At 37.1% G+C, this 23472-nt stretch overlaps 1 protein-coding gene across 2 annotated transcripts in view; it reads left to right on the plus strand.

The window, feature by feature from the left end:
* Window positions 1-7533: 7533 nt before the first annotated feature.
* LOC102509544 (dachshund homolog 2) overlaps window positions 7534-23472 on the plus strand; it is a 211267-nt gene continuing 195328 nt past the window's right edge. For both annotated transcript variants that reach the window (XM_006191198.3, XM_032474619.1), the window contains exon 1: window positions 7534-8228. In XM_006191198.3, the coding sequence (XP_006191260.3) occupies window positions 7708-8228 (521 nt within the window). In that variant the 5' untranslated portion in view covers window positions 7534-7707. The remainder of the gene's footprint in view (window positions 8229-23472) is intronic.

Here is a 23472-nt window from a genome sequence, read left to right on the forward strand (position 1 = left end):
TGGGGATAATAGAAATCTGCTTTCCATAGCTGCCTTGAAGATTAAATAAGATGATGTATGGAAAGTTTTTAGCACAATGCCTGCACAAAGTAAGCATTCAGTAAAAGTTAGTTATATAAATAGAAATACAGTAACTTTATTATAAATAGTTTACATTTTTAAACAACTCATTCAACTCTCAGATGGTGTGTATATACTTTATGAGGAGTTGATTGTCAATTTTTCAATGACTCGATGACAATGTGCGTAGAGCTACTTCCCTAGATGAATTCAGCCAAATGTGGTTCAGTCATTTTTGTCTGAATTGTCCCAGCAAAACCCAGGGAAGGCCTTTGCTATGTTTTCAATAACACAACACTTACAGTTCTTGCTTTCTTTACTCATCTTTGCAGAAGAAAAATGACAAGAAAAGGCAATGATTGCCTAGTATTTGTGATGCTGCTGGAAGTATAAACACCCTCATGTTTACATTTTCCTCCTGTCAGAGAAAAGTACTTATTTCTCTCCTACCCAAGATGAAGACGGGTATAGTCTCTTTTTTCTCAAGTCAGAGCTGGTTATTTTGCATACAATAGTAAATTTACATTAGCTTTGTATAGTTTTAACATCTCTCAGCAGTGATTTGAAATTGTTATCTCAATGACACCCTTCCTCAGTAAAGTACCCTTATATAAAATATGTAGGATGAAAAAATTTAATAAGGTTTCAAACAGAGATTTAAATTATGTCTTATTATGTAAATATGTAAGTTAAATATGTTTTTATTACATGTATTATATTTTACAATATATTTATTGCAAATGTATAACAAATTCTTTAGAGTTCATAGAAGCAAACATAGCACAATATAAATCTATCATACTTAAAAAACTTTTGTGAGGAAATTAATGCTTAGATAAATAAAAATTGAAATATTTCTTAAGTAATATGAGAAGCCAGCCATCACTAAAAAGATCCAGAAACTGCTAGTAAGCAAAATCATCATTCTCTTAACAAAAAACTTATCTTTAATGCACACCAACATCTTAGAGTCTGCTTCAAAAATTGGTAGTAACAAACATTTATCTAGTTTAACAGCTCCAGGAAAACATGTATGGGCATGTAGGATGAGCCAGACACCATGGTTGGCACTTGAAATAGCACATTGGTTAAGATATACATGATTCCTCACCTGACTGAACTTTTTTTTTAATTGAAGTATAGTCAGTTACAATGTGTCAATTTCTGGTACACAGCATAACACTCTCTGACTGAATATTATTTGAGGAGAGGACCTAATACAAAAGACTGTATTATAAAGCAGCATGTTTTAACTGTTAAGAGAGGCACAACATGATATGAGAATTTGGAAGAGGGAGAGCCCATTTCTGGCTGGGAAAAAGAGAATTAAGGTGTTCTTTGTGGCAGTGAATTGCAGTATAGCCTTAAGGATGGTTCGAGTTTGGATGGGTGGTGATGAGGTTATGTGCTGCAACATATTCTTTGTGAGAAGAATGACATAAGCATTGGCACCAGGGTGGGAATGTATGAGGTTTGAGAGTAGTGGAACGTAATAACCATTTACCAGTGCACAGGCAATATGTCAAAAGTATTGGAGGAAAGGACGAAAGGTAAATCAAAGAAGAAGTTGAATGTCACTGTTAAGAGTTTGGAATTTATCTGGTAGCCAGAGGGATAATAATGAAGATATTTAAATAGTAGCATGAAACTTTAGGAAAAAAATCCCAGTGTACTAGCAAGGTTGGAGGAGGAAGTACTTGAAAGTAGATTAAGAAGTAATTGTTGGGGGGAGGGTATAGCTCAGTGTTAGAGCTCATGCTTAGCATGCACGCACGAGGTCCTGAGTTCAATCCCCAGTACCTCCATTATAAATAAATAAATAAAAATCTAATTATCTCCCCCCACCAAAAGAGAAAAAAAAAGAAAAAAAATTTAAAAAGAGGTTATTGTAATGGTACAAACAACAAATAATGGACAAAAGTTAGGTTGGTAACATTGAGAATGGAAAGGAATGAAAAGGAGAGATATTGCTGAAAAGGGAATTCACAAAACTTAGTGACTAACTGGATAAAGGGGTATAACGGGTACAGAGAAATCAAAGGTGTCTCCCAAGTTGACTCGTTGCATGGAGAAAGCATTAAGAAATATCAGAAGTGAAAAACAAAGAACAGATTTGAAGGAAGTAAGATAATTAATCAGTTTGGGGCATGCTGAGTTTGAGGTGACCATGGGACATCCAAGTGGAGAGTTTTAAGAAAGCTAGAATAAGAATTTGACACAACATTGTAAAATGACTATAACTCAATAAAAAATGTTAAAAAAGAAAAGAAAAAGAAAGAAAAAAAAGAAAAGAAAGCTAGAATAAGATTTGGGGTAATCTGTAAAGTTGTGGTTGTAGAAGCTGTAGAAAGTTGGTGAAATTGCCGCAAGTAAGAGTATACACGTTAGAAATTTAAGCATTTCAAGGCCAAAAGCAAGGACATGAAAAGGAAAAGGAGAATAAGAAAGAGGAGAAACAGATTATTGGAGCATCATGAAAGCCATGGGCTAGGTGTTCAAGAATGATGCCAGTAGTGTAAAAAGCTGCAGCGTCTCAAAGGATAAGGACTTAGAAAATGACTTTGGATTTGGCATTGAGAAGATCCATCATCACCTCTCTTAAAGTAGTATCAGCCAAGTGGTGAGCAGAAAGCAAGTTGCAAAAGGTGAAGGCATGAAAGTTTGGGAAGGAAGAAAGAAACAATTGTAGATTTTCAAAAAGGTTGTGAGAAGTTGGTAATCCCAGGGCAAGCGGGTCTCAAACTTTCGCAGGCATTGGAATCGCCAGGGCTTGTTAAAATGCCATGGCTGGGCCTCACTCCCAGACTTTTCAGAATCAATTCAGTAGGTCTTGGGTAGGACCAAACAATTTGCATGTTTCTCAAGTACTCTGGTGATGCTGATGCTGGTGGTCCAGAGACCACCCACTGATAACCACTGGTTAGGGTCGGAGGAAAGTTTTTATTTGTTGGTTTTAGAAATTCCTAGCCTTGAACATTTTTTAATACTAAAAGGGGAAAGGGCAAGTAGCAAGGGAAATGTTGGAGATGTCAAAGAGAGTGATGGGAATAAAACTGCTAGATGCATGAGTGGAAGGAGGTGAGAGGGGTCCAGAACCTCAGTGACAGGAGTGGAGAAGACTTTTTAAAAATTTTTCTGAGGGATGAAGGAAGAAGTAGAAGAAGAAAAGAGAGAATATGGACAAAGCTTTGTAGGGGAAAAGGGAGGTTGAGGGAGCTCCTTTTGAATAACTTGGTGGAAAAACCGTAGAGAAGTAGGAGGCAGTCTCAGAGGAGCGGGAGGGGACCTGCAGAGGAGAAAAGGGTTGGAGTAGCTGCTGCAGGGAATTCAACGGGGAGTCAACAAAATGAATAAAAAGGATACTAAGTAGCAGTGGGAGTCCAGCTGCAGTTAGAATGGCTTGAATTTGAACAGTTGAAAGCCTAAGATTGAAAAGCGAACAATGATACATTGAGAGACAGAAACGGAATTTAAGGTCTACACATCTCCTCCCCTGGAGCAGTGCAGTTTGGGGTATGATATGTTGAAAGCTGGCAAGTGCTTATACTTTCTCAGGTGCTCTGAGAGTTTCTTTTTATACTTCAGTTCGTACATGTTCATTTTTCCTTTAAGTGTCTGATTTAAACTGTTACCCCTTGAGTTTTTGACCAGTTTTCTTCTCGCTCCAGTGGTCCCCCTTCTCCCTTGGAACTCATCTTCAGTTTAACGTTGAACTGAACGAGGAAAAATAATTTGTTATAGAAGGTCATTTCATAGTCAGTTTCCTAGAAAACCACAAATTCCATTAAGTGGGGTAACCTATAGGGTTTAGCCAGTTAACGTCTCGATTACATGAATGCTTTCATTTCACATTTATTGCCTTGCCCAGTCAATTTCCTTTTATTGTTTGCCTAAAAGTGAACCTTAGAGTGTTTCTCAGAGGTTCTGATTAGAGGCAATTTTAAGGGTTGCAATCTCAGTCTGGCTGAGGGTTTCAAATAATACCATTCATTATTTTGGGGCTTGCTTAAATGCCCATTCTGAAAACCACCTCCTTCAAATGGTTCTGGACATTTTGTAAGCCTGCATATGCCAACTTATTTATTTATTTATTCATTTATTTATTTTTTTACTGAAGTATAGTCAGTTACAATGTGTCAATTTCTGGTGACAGCATAATGTCCCAGTCATACATATACATACATATTTTTGTTTTCATATTCTTTTTCATTGTAGGTTACTACAAGATATTGAATATAGTATTATACAGAAGAAATTTGGTTTTGATCTATTTTATATATAGTAGTTAGTATTTGCAAATCTCAAATATTTATTTTGAATTAATGTAGTACCTGCTTTCACTGACAATGTCAAACAAAGTGGAATGTTTTTGCCTAAAGTCACAAAGGAGCACACTGCCCCTCCAAATTCAGCGTGAATTTGGAGTAAATGTAAATTGCTAATTGAATCCCAGAAGATTTCAGCATTTCAGTGTCTCAGAAGCTACACTTAGGACCCAAATCATTCCACTGGAACCGTGGTATCTAGAACTTCTTGTTCTGCTGAGATATGGTATCTGTTTGTATTAATTTTGTTATTTGCTGGAGTGCCTGGAATTCAAAAACCTTGAGTATTTTCTGACTTTTAGTGCAGTGTGCCTCTCCATAGAGAGTTATCTCCCAAGGGGACTCTATTTACTGCAGTCTTTATGATTTTATATTGCTTCATGCAGTTCCAACTTACAGGGTGTCGACACACAAGGTTTTCTCTGGCCTTGTAGAAACCCAGCCTTATTTAGAAATCTGTTTGGCTTATGGAAGACATTAAAGTCAAAAAGGGCTAAAAACAAACTCTCCATGTGGAAGTTTGATTGTCTCAATCTAAAAGCATAGATATTAAAAGAGTAGAAAGAGCAGTATAGAAATAGAGTAATCAAACTCTCAAGAAAACCCAAGAAGACAACACCTGGCCTCTCAGCTGTAAATGACTAAATCTTTAAATTACAAGTATCCCTTTTGAAAATTACCAAGTTTATTTTCTAGAAGGCTACAGATGGGAGGGGATTCAAATAATGAAGCCAAAGTTCTTTTGTGTTTGTAAAGCTGCCAAGGGGCTTTAACCCTTCAATGATCAATGACCAATTTTAGTCTCTAGTATTCATACTAGAATTTTGAACCTCAATCTCTGGTAATAATTAAACTATTACTACATATCTGATAGATCATATTAAATATATAAGACATATTTAGTTTGAGCCTTTTCTAAAGTTGTCAAAGTACATTTGATTTTCAGTATTACAAATCATGATTGCAGCCGGAATGTTCTACCTTTCCTTTCTATATACAAGAATTTCTTTAATTTGAAATATCAAAACATCTGGGCAATGTCCTACTGCTGAAAACTCCAAATCACTGAGAACAAAAAGGATTTGATCATGTGAGTGCAGCAATACACAAGGAGCAACTTGGCCTTAGAAATTTTAATGCAGTTAGAGGAATTAAAAAAAAATAAACACCAAAACAAAACCAAACCCTTTTCTTTAAAGTCCAATTTTATCTTTCTGGAAATTTCAATCACAGTAAGTTATCAAAGTAAGTTATTTAAACACATAGCTTAATAGACATTTCTGTCAAAATACTTGTTAAACACAATTTGGGATTTATCTTTTAAAAAACCTGGTAAAAACAAACACTTCTATTAGTACATTTCTATTCTTTTTTAAAAACCTCCACTTTTTGTTAAAGCTTTTTCTGCCTCTGCTATCTTTCTCAATTGTTTTTTGTTCCTTATTATCTTCCCACAACAGTAGCAAACTAGCAAAAACAATTTAATGCCTTTTAAAAGTGTTTTGTGGTTACACCCATTGCAGTCTATTATGTTGAGTCCCTTTTCACTATATTCCAAAAACAACTATCATCACAACTTCTTAGCACTTTGACTCCATACAATTAAAAATGGAAACTATGGAGCTAGTCAAAAGGTAGTTCTTACTACTCGGTTGATGAAATGATAAAAGGAGAAAATATGTTGAAGAGAGAGGCAGAAAAATCCAGTTTAAAACACCTGTGTATTATTAAGGGTGGAAAATAAAAGCTCACTTATTCCCCCTCTTTAATACTGCTAACTACAAGGAAAGCTGAATAAAGTTCAGTAAGTTTCTAAAATTATTTACATTCTGAAAGGATATGAGAGATGTTATCTTAGCTATAACGTTGGTAAAGTTTTGTAAGGATATGAAAGCATGGATTTCACTTTATGAATAACAGCCTCTAAAGAACAGGAGCACAGGAAAGGAAATACCTTGATTTCAAAGAATCAAAAGGTCGACAAGGAGTCTTACAACAACTTTACTACAGTGATCTAACCACCATGTCAGGTGTGGAAAAGACCATGCCTTTTCTCTGTAATGTACCTTGCCTAGACATTTTGCTTATTACGAGTTTTTATAGTGCGTTTAGGGGCACCTGACAAGCAGGAAAGGAGGAATCTTGAGCTACTCTTCAGGAGGTCGAGCGCTAATCACTGAACCATCAAAGCCCACCGAGGAGGGAAGAAAATGCAATATTAAAGAGCGCAAGCCCTCGCTCTTATCTCATATTCTGGAATGACTTCTCTTGAGTCATACAGGAACTTTTCCTATCAATTTTAGCCAAGGATGGGACAAGGAAATCCTGAAACTAAGGGATAGGGACACAGAAAGCCGAGTCTGTTCCAGGGCAGTGGCGGAAGTGCTGTAAAATGAGGCGTCCGTCCGCCACCCCCAAACCAAGTCGCCGCCTGTGTCCCAAGTGTACACAGGCTCACTGCGCCTGCTGAATGTCAGTGCGTAGGAGTGGGTGTGCAACCTGCAACTGTGATTTCAGTGCGATATTGGACGCTGGTTCCTCAGTGCGCTAGATTAGGGACAACTTACACCAAGCGCGCTAGGTGGGCTAGAGAAAGGGTAACTGTTTACTTCTGAACTCACTGGACTCTTTCTCTGGGAAGATGGGCGAAGCAATCTCTTAGCCCCCCCGCAGAGTTTCGGCGCAATGTGCAAATCGAATTGGAGCTGCGACTTCCCTTTCCTCTATTGAACCCGGGTGCAGGGTGGCAGCAGGTTGGGGCGAAGCAGTCTGGAATCCCCCTTTGTGTTCCCATCGCGACACTCTCGGGGCACGGAGGGGAGGAGTTCGCATCCTAGGCCACTTTGAGAGCTCTGCGTAATCATTGGACGTTCTCTCCTCAGACAACCAGGCTTGAAGCGGAGGCACCACACCGCCCCCTTCTCGGGCTCCATCCCCGTTCACCGGCTGGCCCTGAACAGCCTCAGGTAGTCGGGAGGCCGGCCAGGGAGTCTCCACCTCCTCGCGGGCGGCAGCCATTCGGCGCGCTCGGGAGCAGAGGGGGTGGGACCCATTGGCTGAGGGGCGCTGCCAGTCTCCGGAGGGGGTGTGTTGGGGGTGGGGTCTCGGGCCGCCGCGGGTCGGGGCCGCTCACTGCTGGGTGGTGCGTGAGCGTGAGCGTGAGCGTGAGCCCAGCTACTGGAGACTTGCGAACAGTTCGGAGCGAGCGAGAGCGCGCCAGAGAGAGCGAGCGAGCGAGAGAGAGTGAGGGAGCGAGTAGGAGGGGACCTAGAGGAGACAGGGCGAGAAGGCGAAGGCCTGAGGACCAACGAATTGAGACCGAATGACCATGGCTGTCTCTGCACCTCCAGTGATCTCTGCAACTTCCAGCGGCGCAGGCGTCCCGGGGGGCTTGTTTCGGGCCGAACCCCTGTACTCGACTCCTGGAGAGCCTCCTCGTCTCACTCCCAATATGATCAACAGTTTCATGGCCAGTAACCACAGCGGCAGCGCCGGGGGTGGAGGGGTCGGTAGTGCCAGCGGAGGCAGCGGCAACACCAACACCAACACCAACGAGTGCAGGATGGTCGACATGCATGGGGTGAAGGTGGCTTCGTTCCTGATGGACGGCCAGGAACTGATCTGCCTGCCGCAAGTCTTTGATCTCTTTCTCAAGCACCTGGTGGGAGGGTTGCATACGGTGTACACCAAGCTGAAGAGACTGGACATATCCCCCGTGGTGTGTACTGTCGAGCAGGTCCGGATACTCCGCGGGCTGGGGGCCATCCAGCCTGGGGTGAACCGCTGCAAACTCATCACCAGGAAAGACTTTGAAACTTTGTTCACCGATTGCACCAATGCCAGGTAAGATATCGTTTCTTAGCTCGCTCTTCCCCCTTTGCCCTCTTCTGCATGTCTCATCATCCTCATCCAACTTTGTCTGTAAAGAGTGAGTCCTAACTAGCTTGCGCTACTCTTCATGCTGTAAGTCGGTGAGGAAAGAGGACTGAAAGGACTCATTAATTGCCTGTCCCTTCTAGTCCGAGCTCAGTGGCAGGGCTTGGGTCTAAGAAAGTCCCGCACAAACTTCAGTTTGCGGTCCTGTACTGAAACTTTCCAGCCTTTCGCCCATATCTTGCATGGCTTTCTGGCTGCTTGTGGTTATTTGTTAATTTCTCTATTTGGTTTTCTTTCCTGCTCTTTTGTGGCCGTACGGGTCGGATAGGGTTTCTGCAGGACACGGACACCAAGGGCTTTCTGGAGGAGAGGGCTGGCTGAGCTGTAAACTGGGCTCCTAAGCTGGCAATCCAGAACACAGCATTTGGGGGATGCAGAGGGTTGGAAGTCTAGAATCCATCCCAGAGGGTGATTCGTTCCCCATCCTGCGTGTTTGTTGTGAGAATGCGTAGAGTGTGTGGTGGTGGTGATGGTGGTGTGTGTTTATGTGTGTGTGTGTGTGTGTGTGTGTGTGAGAGAGAGAGAGAGAGAGAGAGAGAGAGAGAGAGAGAGAGAGAGAGAGAGAGAGAGAGAACGAGAACGAGTGCTCATGCCTGCTGCGCAAAGCTTCCCCGTACACGATACAGGAAAGTCGATGGAGCCTGTTTTTAAAAAAAGATCGACAGATATCACTTTCCTGGGATCGTCCCTTTGGGTCATCTGCAGAGGGCAATGTGGGGCATGAACGCTTGGGCTGGGGGTTGTAGGATAAAAGTTGGTAGGTTTTCTAGAGAGGATGCTTTCAGGTCTTTCCCCCAGGCAAACAGTTGGAAGGATCCCATTCCCCCAAAGAGAGGATTCCTTAAATGATGATAGCCAGCTTCTCTGGTTGTAAGTGTACCTTCTTCATATCACAGCTTAGAAGTACATTATGGAACAATGTCCATTTGCATATGTCCACAAACAAATTGTATCCAGTGTTTCTGAGTTTAAAAAAAAGTAAACTACATTCAAGATGACTTGACTTTTTAAAGACCTGTGAATTAGTCTTCTTAGTGTTTATTCCATCTCCAGTCTGGTAGTATTTGCTAGGAAAGTACTCATTTGGTAGATGTAATTAGCATTTGAACCAAATCACCATCACCAGGTTAAAGGGGCAAAGGGTTTTGTTGTAAAACAGTACTGCTGTGGATCATTTTGCGAAAAACTTCAGCCGAGGTAGACTTTCTCACAATGCAACTTTAAATCCTAAGATATCTGGGTTTATGAACCAAAACCAACTCAGTTGTCATATCTGTTGTAAAATCCAAATTACTGTGTATAGTTGAAGTATACTGGGAACATGTGGACAAACTGTTGCTGACTGCTACAATAAGAATGCTACAGAACTTACAAGGGAACCTTTTGTTTTTCTTTTTCTTTTTCCTTTGAGCAGTGTTCTCCTGTGTTCTAGCAATTAAACAGAAATCTGTTCATGTGAGAACTACCTGATTCATGTCTGGGGCTTATAAACCTGGTTCATTAGATCAGATTTTTTTTTAAAGAAAGATAGATGACCTTAAAACACGAAAGATAATTACTCCCTCAATAAAATAAGCAATTATAGGTTTTAAGAGTAGAAAAGATATTTTGACCACAAAGCACTCTCCTAATACACAAACTCAGAGGGTCAGCAGGGACTTCAGATGAGGGCCATTTATTTGTTGTCATTTGAAAATACTCACATTTAAACAACTGCAGACCTGAAAACCTATCTTCTCTTCTCTTCCTCCTCCTCCCTCTCCTCTTTCCCTTCCCTCTCTCTTTTACAATGCCCCTTCTTAAAAAGAAACAATTATTACACATAGGAAATTCTTCCTTCTTTAATAATTAACATACACATCCTTGAGCAATATCTGACTTTCACTTAACAAAAGATTAGTATTTTAATGTGATTTTGATGCTTTACACTGTAAATAGAAACTTTTCTTTAATTAATTTTTATTAGAACTACTTACTGAAAGAAAAAAATAATAAATTACTTTGTATCCAGAGGCAGGTGTTCTTATACTATTTTTGGACTTTGTTATGCGATGTGTTTTTAGGTTATTTTTATTCAGTTAAGTTTTATTTACTCCTTATCACAGCATTTACAGTGCTAACTTTTGAGAGGGGGCTTAGATTGCTTTTATGTATGTGTGTGTATAAAGGTGATAGAGAAATGTTAAAAATGTAAGAAGAAATATATCTGCAATATGATGCATGTGCCTCCAATTGCATTTTTTCCTTGTGAGTATTTTATTACATGCATTTTCTATAATTGTGTTACAAGTGTTGCAATATATAATTGTAAAAATTTATGAAATATATTCTATGAATTCAATCCATGAATGAAGATGAGGAAAACTACTAGAAACACCACCTATACTGCAATTTCTAGATAGTAAACAAACCCTCACAATTGGTGGGAAAAAATCTCATTAATGGTAAAATAACATTAACAAGTTTTATTGTTGCAAAATGCCCTCATAATCACGTAGTTAAAAATTACAAAATATGACAATACTTATAATGGATTCTTTATGACTTTGGATAATGTTACTTACAGGGATGTGTACCTTAAATCATTCCCAACATCTGAGTGATTTTGTAAAATTGTAAAATTCGTATTGAAATAAACGTTATTTTTATGACTTTTCTATTCCGTGCAAAGAAACATGAGGGATGAAAATAAGAATGAGACCCGAGAGAGACAAGGTAGATGTGACACGGAGCCAGTAAGAGAAGAGAGATTTGGAATATGAGCAGAATGATGCCATGAGAGGCAGTGAAAGATGAATCAGGAGAGATGCCCAGTGAAGGTGAGCGATGTACCAGTGGAGACCTGGCTAAAGAGGATTGTCTTTCAGGATTCAGGACTTCCTAGCACTTTAAGCTAAAAGGGGGAAAAGTGCGAGGAAAAAGTCTATGTTCAATGAGTGGAAACTCTTACATACCATTCTTATTTGAAAAGAGTTCATCTTCATCTCCTGATGGATACATTTCCATAATGTATTGTTGAATGGAAGGGCTTTTTGTAATGGTGTCATTGGCAATTTTCTTTTCCTACATAATAAACATTTCTTCCCCTCTCTGTCAGATAACTGGGGAAGAGTACAAATCCTGACTGAGGGTATTTTAATTTGGAATGCTTCCTATACTTTTCCAGAACACACAAAATGGACCATTTTCAAATTGGTCATTTGCAAAGACCTTAAGGTGTTACCACTAAGTGGCATCTTGATTTGGCTCAGGGCACATTTTTATTAATGTGCACTGAAGGAAAATGAATGAGTAAAATACATACATGATTGTTTCTTTGACAGTACTGAAAGTCAGAAAATAACTCAATCAGTGCCTTAGATTAAGTATTTTTACTTCCTAAATTATCAAAATATTCAAAGTTGTCTTTTCAGAAAAGAAGTTGGAAAATAATACCTACCTCAGCTACTAGAGAATAAAAAGATGAAAACTCTTGACTATTTATTGTTCTGTTAAATAAGTCAAGCTTTACATCACTGCAGTTGCCAAAGGCTATACAAGTATTTTTCCCTGATGCCCTTTGACTTCAGAAATTAATAGTAAGAGAGGTTATTTTGAAGATGATTAAGAAAATGATGAACAAAAGACCAAACCAAATAGGAAAAATTGTCATCCTGTTGTAGATCTTTGTTTTTGCAGATAAAGCACTGTGATTTTTTTCCATTTCTTGTCCAAGAGAACTTGGAGTTTTTAATTTCAGAGCATGCAGGCAGATTCCGAAAACAAATGTCTAAAAATCTCACTTATGCCATGGATTTTCGTTACTAAATTCTTCACAGTTTAATGTGGCAGTAAAATATTAAATTAAAAATTGGTATTCAGTAAATGTGAAAGATCAGCCAACACACTTTAGTTCCTTTTTTATCTACCAATCTATATAAAAGTAACATTGTCAGATTTCATGATGGTGGTTAATTTCATTTGAGGACCAACTGATTAAATGTTATTCAGTCATTTACATGTAGTTAAATGGATGCTTAAAGAAACAAGAATGTATGATTAAGAAAACATTTTAGTGCGTTGGAAGACATGATTTAACATGACTTTTGCAACAGTTTAAAACTACTACTTTCCAATACTAAAAGTAGGATTATTTTAAGCATTCAATGAATTTGGCTTTGTATTCACACTTGATGAATATAGTTCATCATCCACAAAGAATAACAATTTACTTGGAAATTTGACGTTTTTTTCATAGTAAAGTTAGCAAAATCAAAATTTTGAAGAACTTGCATCACTTTCCTGGGCTAATATCTTGTCTGACTTACATTTTCAGAAATGATAAAAAAGGTTTTAGAAATTAATCTGGGCAGTAAATGCAGACATTTTAATTCATGGTATAATGAGGGGATAGTCATATTGTCTATTAAAAGCAGTCACATAATCAACAATGCACTGTCTTTTATTAGAGAATGATGTCAAGATTATAATTAAAGCAATCTAGTCATGTGCCAGCGCACAGAACTTCCAACGTGTACATTCATTTTAAACGCACACTTCCGCAAAACCAACAATTTTTGTGTTACTCTAATATTTTAGCTGGATTTCATATATGCCCCAAACACTCATTATTAGGTGATGGTTATTACAGTAAAGAAATGATGCATGGTATGACAGAGAATATTGTTGGATATTTATGTATGATATTACACTCCATGTGTAGTCCACGAATGCCAATAAATAATTAGGAAGTGATTGTCTTCAGACATAATGTTTCAGATGGTTTCACATAGAAAATCCCTAATACCTGTAGAAAATATCTAGTCTGAATTGTCTGATGCTTTCATAAGTGAACTTATTTTGTCTTAATGAAATCTCGAGATGTTTGAAAAGTGCTTCTAGCAGGCAAATGTAATTGTGAGAAACCCTAATCATAATATACTATGTTTCAGTTAGCAATCTGTATCTCCAGTGGCACTTTATCTGATGCATTTCAAGAAACAAATGATTTAGATTTATCCATTCCATACATTTCAAATATATATTAAAACTGCTCTAATTGACAAAAAAGACTGAAAATCTATATTTTTGGAGAAAGGAAATCAAACCTTTCCCCAAAAGCAAAACAATTAGGTATTAATGAAATTCTTGTTGCATATTCAAAAGGTCTTTGGTAGCATTTTTTTCCTCCTTTTCTTTCCTTTCACCATCTCAACCTGCAAAACTCTTCACTGTCACTTCAGATCACACAATTCTAAAAAGATAAAACAACATTTAAACACATTTGCTTTGGAAGGGAAATTGAGCATTTGCACCCAATAAGCCTGATTGTGGAACTGCATGCAAATTGTGTTTTGATTTATCTCTTTTACACTTTTTTCCATTTGAATTGATCTTGCATTAATTTCACCAAGCGGCTCTGTGAGGCTGCAGATGTTGCCCTGTGTTTAATAAATCAATGAGACAGATCTGAATGAATCACTTCAGATGGATTCTCTGCTCGGTTTGATGTCTAGATGTTATTCTTAGCTTGTTATCATGACAGATGCATTAATGTTCCCATACACTGCCAGCAATGTCAAAGAAATTGAAGCTTTTAAAGTGGCGGCATCCCTTTTTCCATTTTCTGCTAAAACGACTAAATTTATTATATTTTTATTTAGGAATCAGAGAAAAATACCAAACCAATCATAAGTTTCTTCATGGGAAAGATCCTTAATTTTCGTGCTATATTAACTCTTCCAAAATGGTGGAAATCGATATATGAAAACCTAAATATAATGTAGCTGCTTAATAGTGCCTCACATTAATATTTAATCTTGGTAGGAAAAATGAGAATAAGTAATATTTGATTGGGACACATTGAAAGTGTCACTATAAATAGAATAATGCTGTATCCAAATTGATTACAGAAGGGTGTTAGTTTTTAAATCCTTACTAATAAGCTTCTTGTTGGCTTAATGCAGCTGCAATGTACTCTTACCAAGGGATTTAGAACTCCTTCAGGATTTAATATTTCTTTTTAGTACGAAGGAGACAGTCTGTCCATTGTGTGTACTCATCATTTCCTCACTCTGCGATTCTGAAAATAGTAGAAAAGTTTATTTCAATTCAGTGTATTTCAGCCATTTCTATTTTGGGTAATTATTCGTAAATCACAAATCAATCAGTAGCAATAAATGCCACTTTTATAATTTAATTTCTTAGATTATAGAAAAGCATACGCACAGCAAAAGGAACTCTGTTATAACTCTAGTGAAATTTAGTACCTACCTGCATTAAATATCATCAGTATCAATACTTTATGTCCTTTAACCCATGGCATCATTGCCTTAGTTTTAGGAGAGAAACAATTCTATCAATTGTTGCAAAGTATTTTGAGTTTAGTGTTGTCAGTGTTAGAACTTTTTAGTTAATTTCTGATGCTTGAAAATCCAAATTGAAGAAGGATATTTAGTTTTTCTCTTGTTCAACTTTCTGAAGAATATATATATAAAAAAAACAGCTTTCAGAGGTAGTTCCTCTTTGCAGGTCTTTACAGTATTCTCTCATCATAATTTTATTGTTAACTTTATTAGAATAGGAAAAACAGGAAACATGGTTAACTGATACTCTTGAGGTCTCAAATTCTTCAGGAAAATTTTTATCTCCAGTGTTAGGCTAATCTTGGAAGCTTAGGGTACATGCTATGATCTACAGTATAGTTTAAAGAGAAGTTTATAATGAAGTTCAGTAAGTTATGGACAAATTTGTTGCATAAAAGAAAACATTGGATTTGTAATAATAATTTCTAAGGGTCATTTTTAACTTCAGTAATATTCATTGTAAAACTTCATTAAGCCTGATATCACGTACATTTTAGGCACCTAATTCACATGTGTTAATTAAGTACAGTCATGGACACACACACACATTTATTCCTCTCATCAGAATTCTTTGCACAAATTGCTGTGCCTTAAAAAAAGCTAAGAAGTAGTTACATAAGATATACAGATATTAGAAAGACCCTAATTCTCAAATTTTAATTCCATTATAAAACCATTTGTAATCATGCCATAAAATTTTCACAAATATATGTATATATGTATATAAAGCTATCAAAATCTATTATATGAAATTAGAATGTTTAAATGAAATAGATCTGTAAAGATAGCATGACTTGATAGTTTCTTTTCAGTGAAAACCCACAGGAGAAGTTCTCATATTACAAATAAGCAAGAATTAATAAAGAAAACAAGCCTACTACCGTAAAATGATTCTCAGCTATTTAGATTTATACTACTTGATATCAGCACTAACCCTGGTGGCAGCTGACTTTTGATCTTTTTTCAAAGAGTGAATGCGTGTTGATCACAAATGAGTTGGTGTAAGAAGAGGGTTTTCCTCCCTTCTATCTATAGTTTGTGAATGGAAAGACAAATACTTCAGTATAACTATTTACTTTTTTCCTGGATAATCTCAAAAGCCATCCGACTGCAACACAAATTTGCAGAAAGTATCCCCCTCATCCGTTTAAAGGAATAGCTTAGTTCTTTCAGGTGTAATTAATTTTGAAGAGTAACATTTCCTTTCATCTAGGACCCCTGAGGTTGAAACTACTCATATGCATGTATTACACTGACCCATTACAATTATTTAGTTTATTAGAGCAAATTGTGGTGAAAATTTTGTAATTATACTACTGGAAAAAATATATAGTACAGGAAAGTTTAAAAAATAATGAACCACAGTATTTTTATTGCTATATAACCTTTTTATTTTTAAACTAGTTGACTGCTTAATAGTGTATAATGTAGGACGTATGTTAAGGTATAAAACATTCAATTGCAATTGTGTCCAACGATCTTACCAGGTTGCTGGCAACTGCTAGCTGGTAACAGCATTTAGGCTACATTTAGTCTATTTGCTATTTATGTGATGGGTTAAAAAGAAAAAAGTAATATTGATCTGTCTCCGGATTAAAGTTTGAAATGGGCAACAGCCTGAACACAAAAGGCTTTTTTTTTTTATGATTTCTCAGCTTGCCATTGATCTCCTAGTTTTATTGCATTCATTATTTATTAAAAGAATTTGCAAGCTAAACATAACGTTAAGCTAGTTTGCACACAGGGACCGCACTTAGGAAATTGAATGGAAATTGCATTAGAGATGAACATCTGTGCTATTTTTCCACTCATGTGTTTATGGGTTTGTGTAAAAAGGTGTATTGGATTAACAGTTATAACCATTATAGCTTACAGCAATATGTTAGATTCTGAGCTTTCAGTTATTTTGGAAGAAGTCTGTCTCTCACTTGTTTGTCTAAGAAGCATAGTAATATCGTCACCAACAATATTTTGATGAATTTATTTTGTTACATTTGTTAATGTGTTATCTACATTGTGCATCAGTTGTGAGATACCCGGCTATATTGAAGTAAAAAAAATTTTAAATGCATACTTAATTATCATATAAGACTATGCTATCTCTTAATGGCTTTTGATAGTAGGGTATATCAGTGTGATTTACATAATATCAATTTTAAGAATGTTGAGATTAATGCCATATTACAGCACACCAAATTCATGGAAATGATATCAAATTTTTAATGTGACTATCCATAAAATGTTATTATATATGTATGTTAGACCTTGATACTTCTGAAAGGATAATAAACATTCAGACACTGAAGACTTGCTCTATATAACACAACAGACAATAGGGTGGGATGCTTTATGATATGGCTCCCCTCCTGAGTTCAATCCAAGGAAGTTTAATTACAAAAATTCCCAAGGAGCTCACCTGAAATAGTTCTCCAGAGGGTATAAGTTAGCCCCTAGTGAATACCCTTTTTGCAATATTATCTTTAATCTGTAGACATTTGGAAAACTCCTATCTACTTCATTATTGAAATTTAAATAAATAAAACAAAAACCTCACAATAATTTTGGTCTCTCATGATTAGATGTGTCATAACAGTGTCTGTATGTGTGTATCTGTGTGTGCTTGCGTGTATGTGTCTGTGTGAGTGTGTGTGTCTGTGTGTGTGTGTGTGTAGAGTGTACTCTGGGGTGCCAGGCAATATTCTAGGTGCTGTGAAGAGAGTGAACAAAAGAGTGAATTATTGAGATATAAGATGCAATAGTTTTGTTTTTTGAATCTAGAGAATTACTTATATCATAACTAAAATACACATTAAGAGGAGCTTGGAATAAAATATTTCCACTTAAGAATGGCTGTAGTTAATTAACCTTAGTATTGTTTCCCTGACATATATTTGTTGCAAGGGATATGCATCCTTAAAAATTCATAAAATTAGTCATTCTATGAGACATATGTTTTTGTAGTAGAATTTGCAACTGTGGATTAGAAAAACATTTTTTTTCCTCATGTAAGAAAGCTGACTTTTCATTTATGTTAGACTTTTAAATAGATCCTCAAGCTTAGAGTTTGAAATGTTCTGCATGTCGTCCTATACAAAATTAGGTGCCAAAAATTAAAAGAGATGAGAAAAATGTTATTTGTTTTTATTTGTTCAGAATACCTTGACCCTTACATGTATTATATTTAAAGGTAAATAACTCTGGAAAATAAGATTACTTGCAAACATGTATAATTAAATGTTTATTGTTAATGTTAAGCTTGCTGCTTTGAAAATAGCCTGTGAACTGATAAACTTCTAAATTTATTTTGTAAAAGAAACTTTATGGGCGCCCTCTAGGTTTTTATCTGAGGAAGACAAAAGGGGAATTCATTCATAGAAATTTTCTGCATAGTACATTTTATGCATAGTACATAATTTGGGGGTCCAATTTTATAAGCCAATTATAAATTCAGTTTGCACGCACACATATACATGTGTGTATGTATATATAATACATATATATTTTCAGTTCAACTAATTTTTCACTTCATTTCAACAAATATTTAATAAGTTCCTGCTGTCAGTCTGTATAAGGCTACTTATGAAGGGGAAAGTGGTGATCTTAAAAACTATCCAAATTCTTCTTTGTCTCATCTCCAGATTACCTAGGTAGAGTTTTACTGTTATGTGGTTAACTCTTAGCTAACCTACGTTAATGCAGAGAACAGTAAATGATGTATACAGTTCAAAGTTGTGGAAAATGAAAATAACATTAAATAGGCTTTGCAGTACATCATACAATGTTTATGGTACATTTACCTGTCTAAATATATTTTGCTTATTCTGCTAGTAAATTGTATTTACATTTTACAAGTATTCACTGTTGGGAAGGAGAGATAGCCCAGAAACATGCTAAGGTTGAATTGAAGCTGAAATTAAATGCTTTGTGCAGAAAACATGTGAAGTGAACAGAGCATAAGCAGACATAGAGCTTATACATCCTAGCTAACAGCTGTGTACTGGCTCATGTTAGTTAGTGCTTAACTAAATTAGTATATTTTGCTTGAATTCATTCTTCTGTTGTCTATGGAAAGATTTATCCGCTTAATGGACACAGTACTCATTACAGCTGTTAGCAGATCAAAACCTGGCAAACTACGTGAGTCCAGTTGTTGACTTTAACATGCTTTCCTGTGCTTAGGACCCATGAATAACCATCTTCCAGAAGTTAAATAAACATCTGTTGACACCAGAGGAATCATGGCCTTTGGGGTTAAAACACATTATAGGAGTATAGCACTAAATCAGATTTTTGTGAAGTATTTCTGCTCTAGGATTGGAATAATTATTCGATATTGAATTCCTAGTTTCCCCAAATGGAACATTATAGTCTTCATGCTGATCATGTCCTGCAAGAGTGGTCATTTTGATGATGGTCACATGCTGAACATCGTGATCTCTGAAGAGAGTAGTTCCTTTCTTACATTTGCAGTTGTTTTGGGTTGCTCCTTGTCATACTAGAAGACTGACAGATTTTTGTTATTTTAGGGACATGTTCTTTTTCGTGAGGTTGTATGGTATTTATCTAATCCCTAGTCTGCCAGAGTCGAAAGCTTTTCTTATTCTTTGCAGTTTAGTCCCATAGAATTGAATGACTGCTCATTGTGTCCCCCCTCCCAGGAGGAATTTCAGTTTTTAAATGTAAATACAACTCAAGAAATTTCTCTTTTTAGATCTTTTTCTGTATTAGTGGGAAAAATGTAAAAGTGCCTATCCAAGAAAGGGCAATGGAGCTCAATAATTGAAAGTTTTCTGTCCAGTTAGGAAGGCTCTTGATTTTAAAGGTGGGAGGACTGTAATTTGGGTCATGTTAGCATAGATGTAGTTCCATTTAGGCGTGGACAAAGAAAGGAAGCTGAAGAAGGGGGAAGAAAACTTGATGAGAAAATATTTCTCATGGCAATATTGAATGGACCAGAACCTAGCTGATACGTATGAGGTAGGCAGTGCAGTGTGGACTGATGAAGGCCTTTCCATGGAGCTCTTCAATGAATTTTCTCTTTTAATTGCATTCATTTTATCTTAGTTTAAGCAGATTCTTGATCAGAAACAGAAAACATAAAAAAATATTAGCTGTAAGGAAAAACCAAAACACTAAAGGCAAAATGTGGCAATGTTACTCCACTTGAGGTGAGCTGATGCCATTTGAAACCATAACAGAACATGTGAATATGTGTTGTCACTAAAATAATATTTCTTTACTACACTAGTAAATGTTATATTAATTTCTAAAATATTTTATACAGTGTCCATTTACATTTCTTCAGTAAGTGTCCTAACTATTACTGCTCTGTTAGCCTGATTCTAGCTTGCTATAAGCACATTTTTGAAACACATGTTGAGTATGAATTTTTTAAGAAAGGTTACAGTTTGCCTTTAGGTATGTGTGTGAAGTTTTTATTGTATTCAATAGTAACTAAGTTTGCATTTTAGGGAGTAATTTGAACCACTGCATTCAAGATTGTTTAATGAACATTAAAATTTGAATTAAAGAACATCAAAGTGACATTTTTGTCATTTTTGTATTTAATAAGAGTAGTAAAGTTTAAATATTTCCTTCATGCCTTCTGCCTGAAAATATATCTGGAAGTTTAAAATTACTGGCTAGGTGTAACAGTAAAAACCTTTACACGTATATACTGGTTTATAGTTTATATAGTGCTTTCACATACGTTAGCTCATTGAATCAGATCCTTAGATAGTCTATTTTTTGAATTTTGTTGTGAAATTACCAAATTTCTAATAAACAGATGGCTGATCACTTTACAACATGGTACTTCTGGGGATCACTTAATCTCATTTAGACTTTTTTTCACTCAGTGCTAAATCAGCATCATCCATGGTTATAATGAAACTTAGCCTGCTTCTAGGGAATAATAGTACCTTATGTTTGTGCAGAAGTTCACAGGCTGCAAAGCTTGCTCATACACTATCTGCATTTATCCTCACAGCAACTACAAAGCCTGTCATCTGACTGGGAATTTAAGAGAGAAAATTGAAATGTAGGCAAGTAAAATGAATTGCTTAAGGCCATATAGTCTAGAAAAGGCAGAGACAGTCCTTGAATCTAACCTTCTGTTTTATCTTCTCTGGTACATTATGCTCTCTATGTAGTCTCTGAAGTGCTAAGTCTTTTTTTAAGTTTTAAAAAAATTTTTTTTGGGGGGGAGGTAATTAGTTTTACTTGTGTATTTATTTATTTAATTTTAATTTTTTCAACAGAGGTACTGGGGATTGAACCCAGGAACTCGTGCATGCTAAGCACTCACTCTAGCACTGAGCTATACCTTCCGCCTCGAAGTGCCAAGTCTTGATAGACAGACTTGAGCAAACAAGTTGTTAGGTGGTGGATTGTCTCAGATATTCAGGAAATTATGGAAAAACTAATTGTGGGAAATCAACAAACCAGGGGGTAAAAATAAGAACTATACAGGAGCTTTCCTAGGCTGTCTTGATGATGTCTTCAGAAATATAGTAACTGAACTCCCTTGGTGGAGACTGAATTCTGTATGCATGTACAGAAAGGTTTTGGGAACCAACAAAAACAGCATTTTGAATGGAAAAGTGAAAGGGATAATAATTCAAGAAAGTGTGTCAAGATGGCAGTAGTTCATCAAAGCATAATAATGAAAGAATTTATGAAACTGGGGATCTAGTTACTAAAAAATATGAATTGTCTCTTGTGTCCAAAATACTATGCTAGCATCTGTGGGTAACTTCAGAGAGCTTTAAATCTTATTGTAGAGACAAGGCATAAACACATAAAAAAGATTACTAGTTGTTCATTCATTCATCAAATAGCTATTGAGTGTCTCCTCTGTGTCAGGCACTCTTCTAGGTGCTTGGGATCTATTTGTTAAAAATAAACAAAGATCCCTACCCTTGAAAAGGGGTTTATATTCTAGGGTACAGTAGTGTGGCTAGAGGAAGACAATAAACAGTATACATAATAAAGAAGTCAGTTTTACTGTATGTTAGAAGGTGGTAAGTGCTATGGAAAATATAGAGCAAGTAGAAAGGCAAGTAAAGTTATGGGGGGGTGGGATTGGAGTTGGTTACAGTTTTAAATAGAATGGGTACTATAGGCCTCGATGAGAATGTGAGCCTTGTTCACAAACTTGAAAGAGAGGGGATTTAGCCAAGCCAAATCTGGGGAAAGTGTCTCAGGCTGAGAAAACAGTTTTGATACAGGAAAAAAAATGGGACACGAGAGGATGGCCACGTCCCAGATCTTGGTTGAGTCTCTGAGATGTGCCCCACAAAGTGCAGGTCCATGGCTTCCCACAGGAAAGAATTCAAGAGGGAGCCACAGTTGAGTAAAGGTAGATTTATTCAGAGAGATACATACTCCATAGACAAGAGTGTGGGCCATCTCAGAAGGCCAGAGAAAGGCCTAGGAGATACACACTCCATAGACAGAATGCAGCCATCTTACTCAGAAGGGAGAGCAGTGACCTCAGAGCATAGGGTTGGCTAGGAAAGTGAGATTGGCCACGAGGTGTGGGGGTTGTTAGTTTTTATGGGCTCGGTAACTTCCTATAGCTAACAAGTGGGAGGGTTATTCCAACTCCTTTGTGGAAGGGGCTGGGATTCTCAGGAACTGGGCCATCACCCACTTTTTGACCTTTTATGGTTAGCCTTGAAACTGTCCTGGCACCTGTGGGAGTACCATTTAGCATGCTATTGTATTTCAAAGAGCATATATTGAAGCTCAAGGTCCACTGGGATTTGAATCTTCCACCATCTTGGTGCTAACTGCTGTGTCGTTCTTTTAATAGCTGTGCCCTCCCTGCTTCCCTCCTGTCTCAGTTTGACCAAAAGCCCTAAAGCAGGAGCATGCCTAGTAGTTGGAGGAACAGTGGGGAGGCTAGTTTGGCTGGAGTGGAGTGAGTGAGGGGAAGAGTAGTAAGAGCGAGATCATCATGGTCGTGTCTGCGGGGTGGGTCATATAAGGCCTTTGAGGCCATTTTGAGGACTTTGACTTGTACTCTGCATGAAATGGGGAGACGCAGAGTTTTGAGCAAGGCTATTACAGGTTTGCCTTAGGTTTCTAAAGGATCAATCTGGCTGCTATGTTGAGAAGAGGCAGAGTAGACCAAGGGTAGAAGCAGTTAGGATGCTACTGCAGTGAACAAGGAGAGTGATGGTGGTGACTAAGACCACTGTGGTACACTAGAGGTGGTAAGAATTGGTTGGATTCTGGATAAGTTTTGAAAATAAAACCAGTAGAACTTCTGGTTGGATGAGACGCTGAGAGTGAGAGAAAGAAGAGTCACAGAAACCCTCAAGATTTTGGTCTGTGCAACTGGGAGGATGATTTTTCCATCCTTTGAGAAGGGGAAGGCCGTAGGTAGAGCAGGTTTGGGGAGAAAGTTCAGGGGTTTGGTGTTCTACATGTTAGTGTTGAGATATATTTTAGCCTTTTCATCAGATAGGTAGAGTAGTCATTGGATATATATACAAGTCTGGTGTTTGGGAGTAATATCTGAACAGGAAATATGCATTTTGGACAGGAGTGACTGTAAATAGAAAAAAGGAGGTCTCAAGGACTGAGTACTGGGTCTCACTGACATAAACAGATTAGGGAGAAGGGGAGGAATTAACAAAAGCCTGAGAAGGAGCAGTGAAGTAGGAGGAAAATCAAGAGAGAAGGGTGTCCTGAAAGCTAAGCAAGGAAAATGTATCCGAAAGGAAGGAATGAGCAAGCATATCAAATGCCAAAAGTATCACATAAGCTAAAAAACATGAGGACTGAAAATTGGCCATTGA

The sequence above is a fragment of the Camelus ferus genome, chromosome X (genome assembly GCF_009834535.1).
Source record: "Camelus ferus isolate YT-003-E chromosome X, BCGSAC_Cfer_1.0, whole genome shotgun sequence".
Lineage (NCBI taxonomy): Eukaryota > Metazoa > Chordata > Mammalia > Artiodactyla > Camelidae > Camelus > Camelus ferus.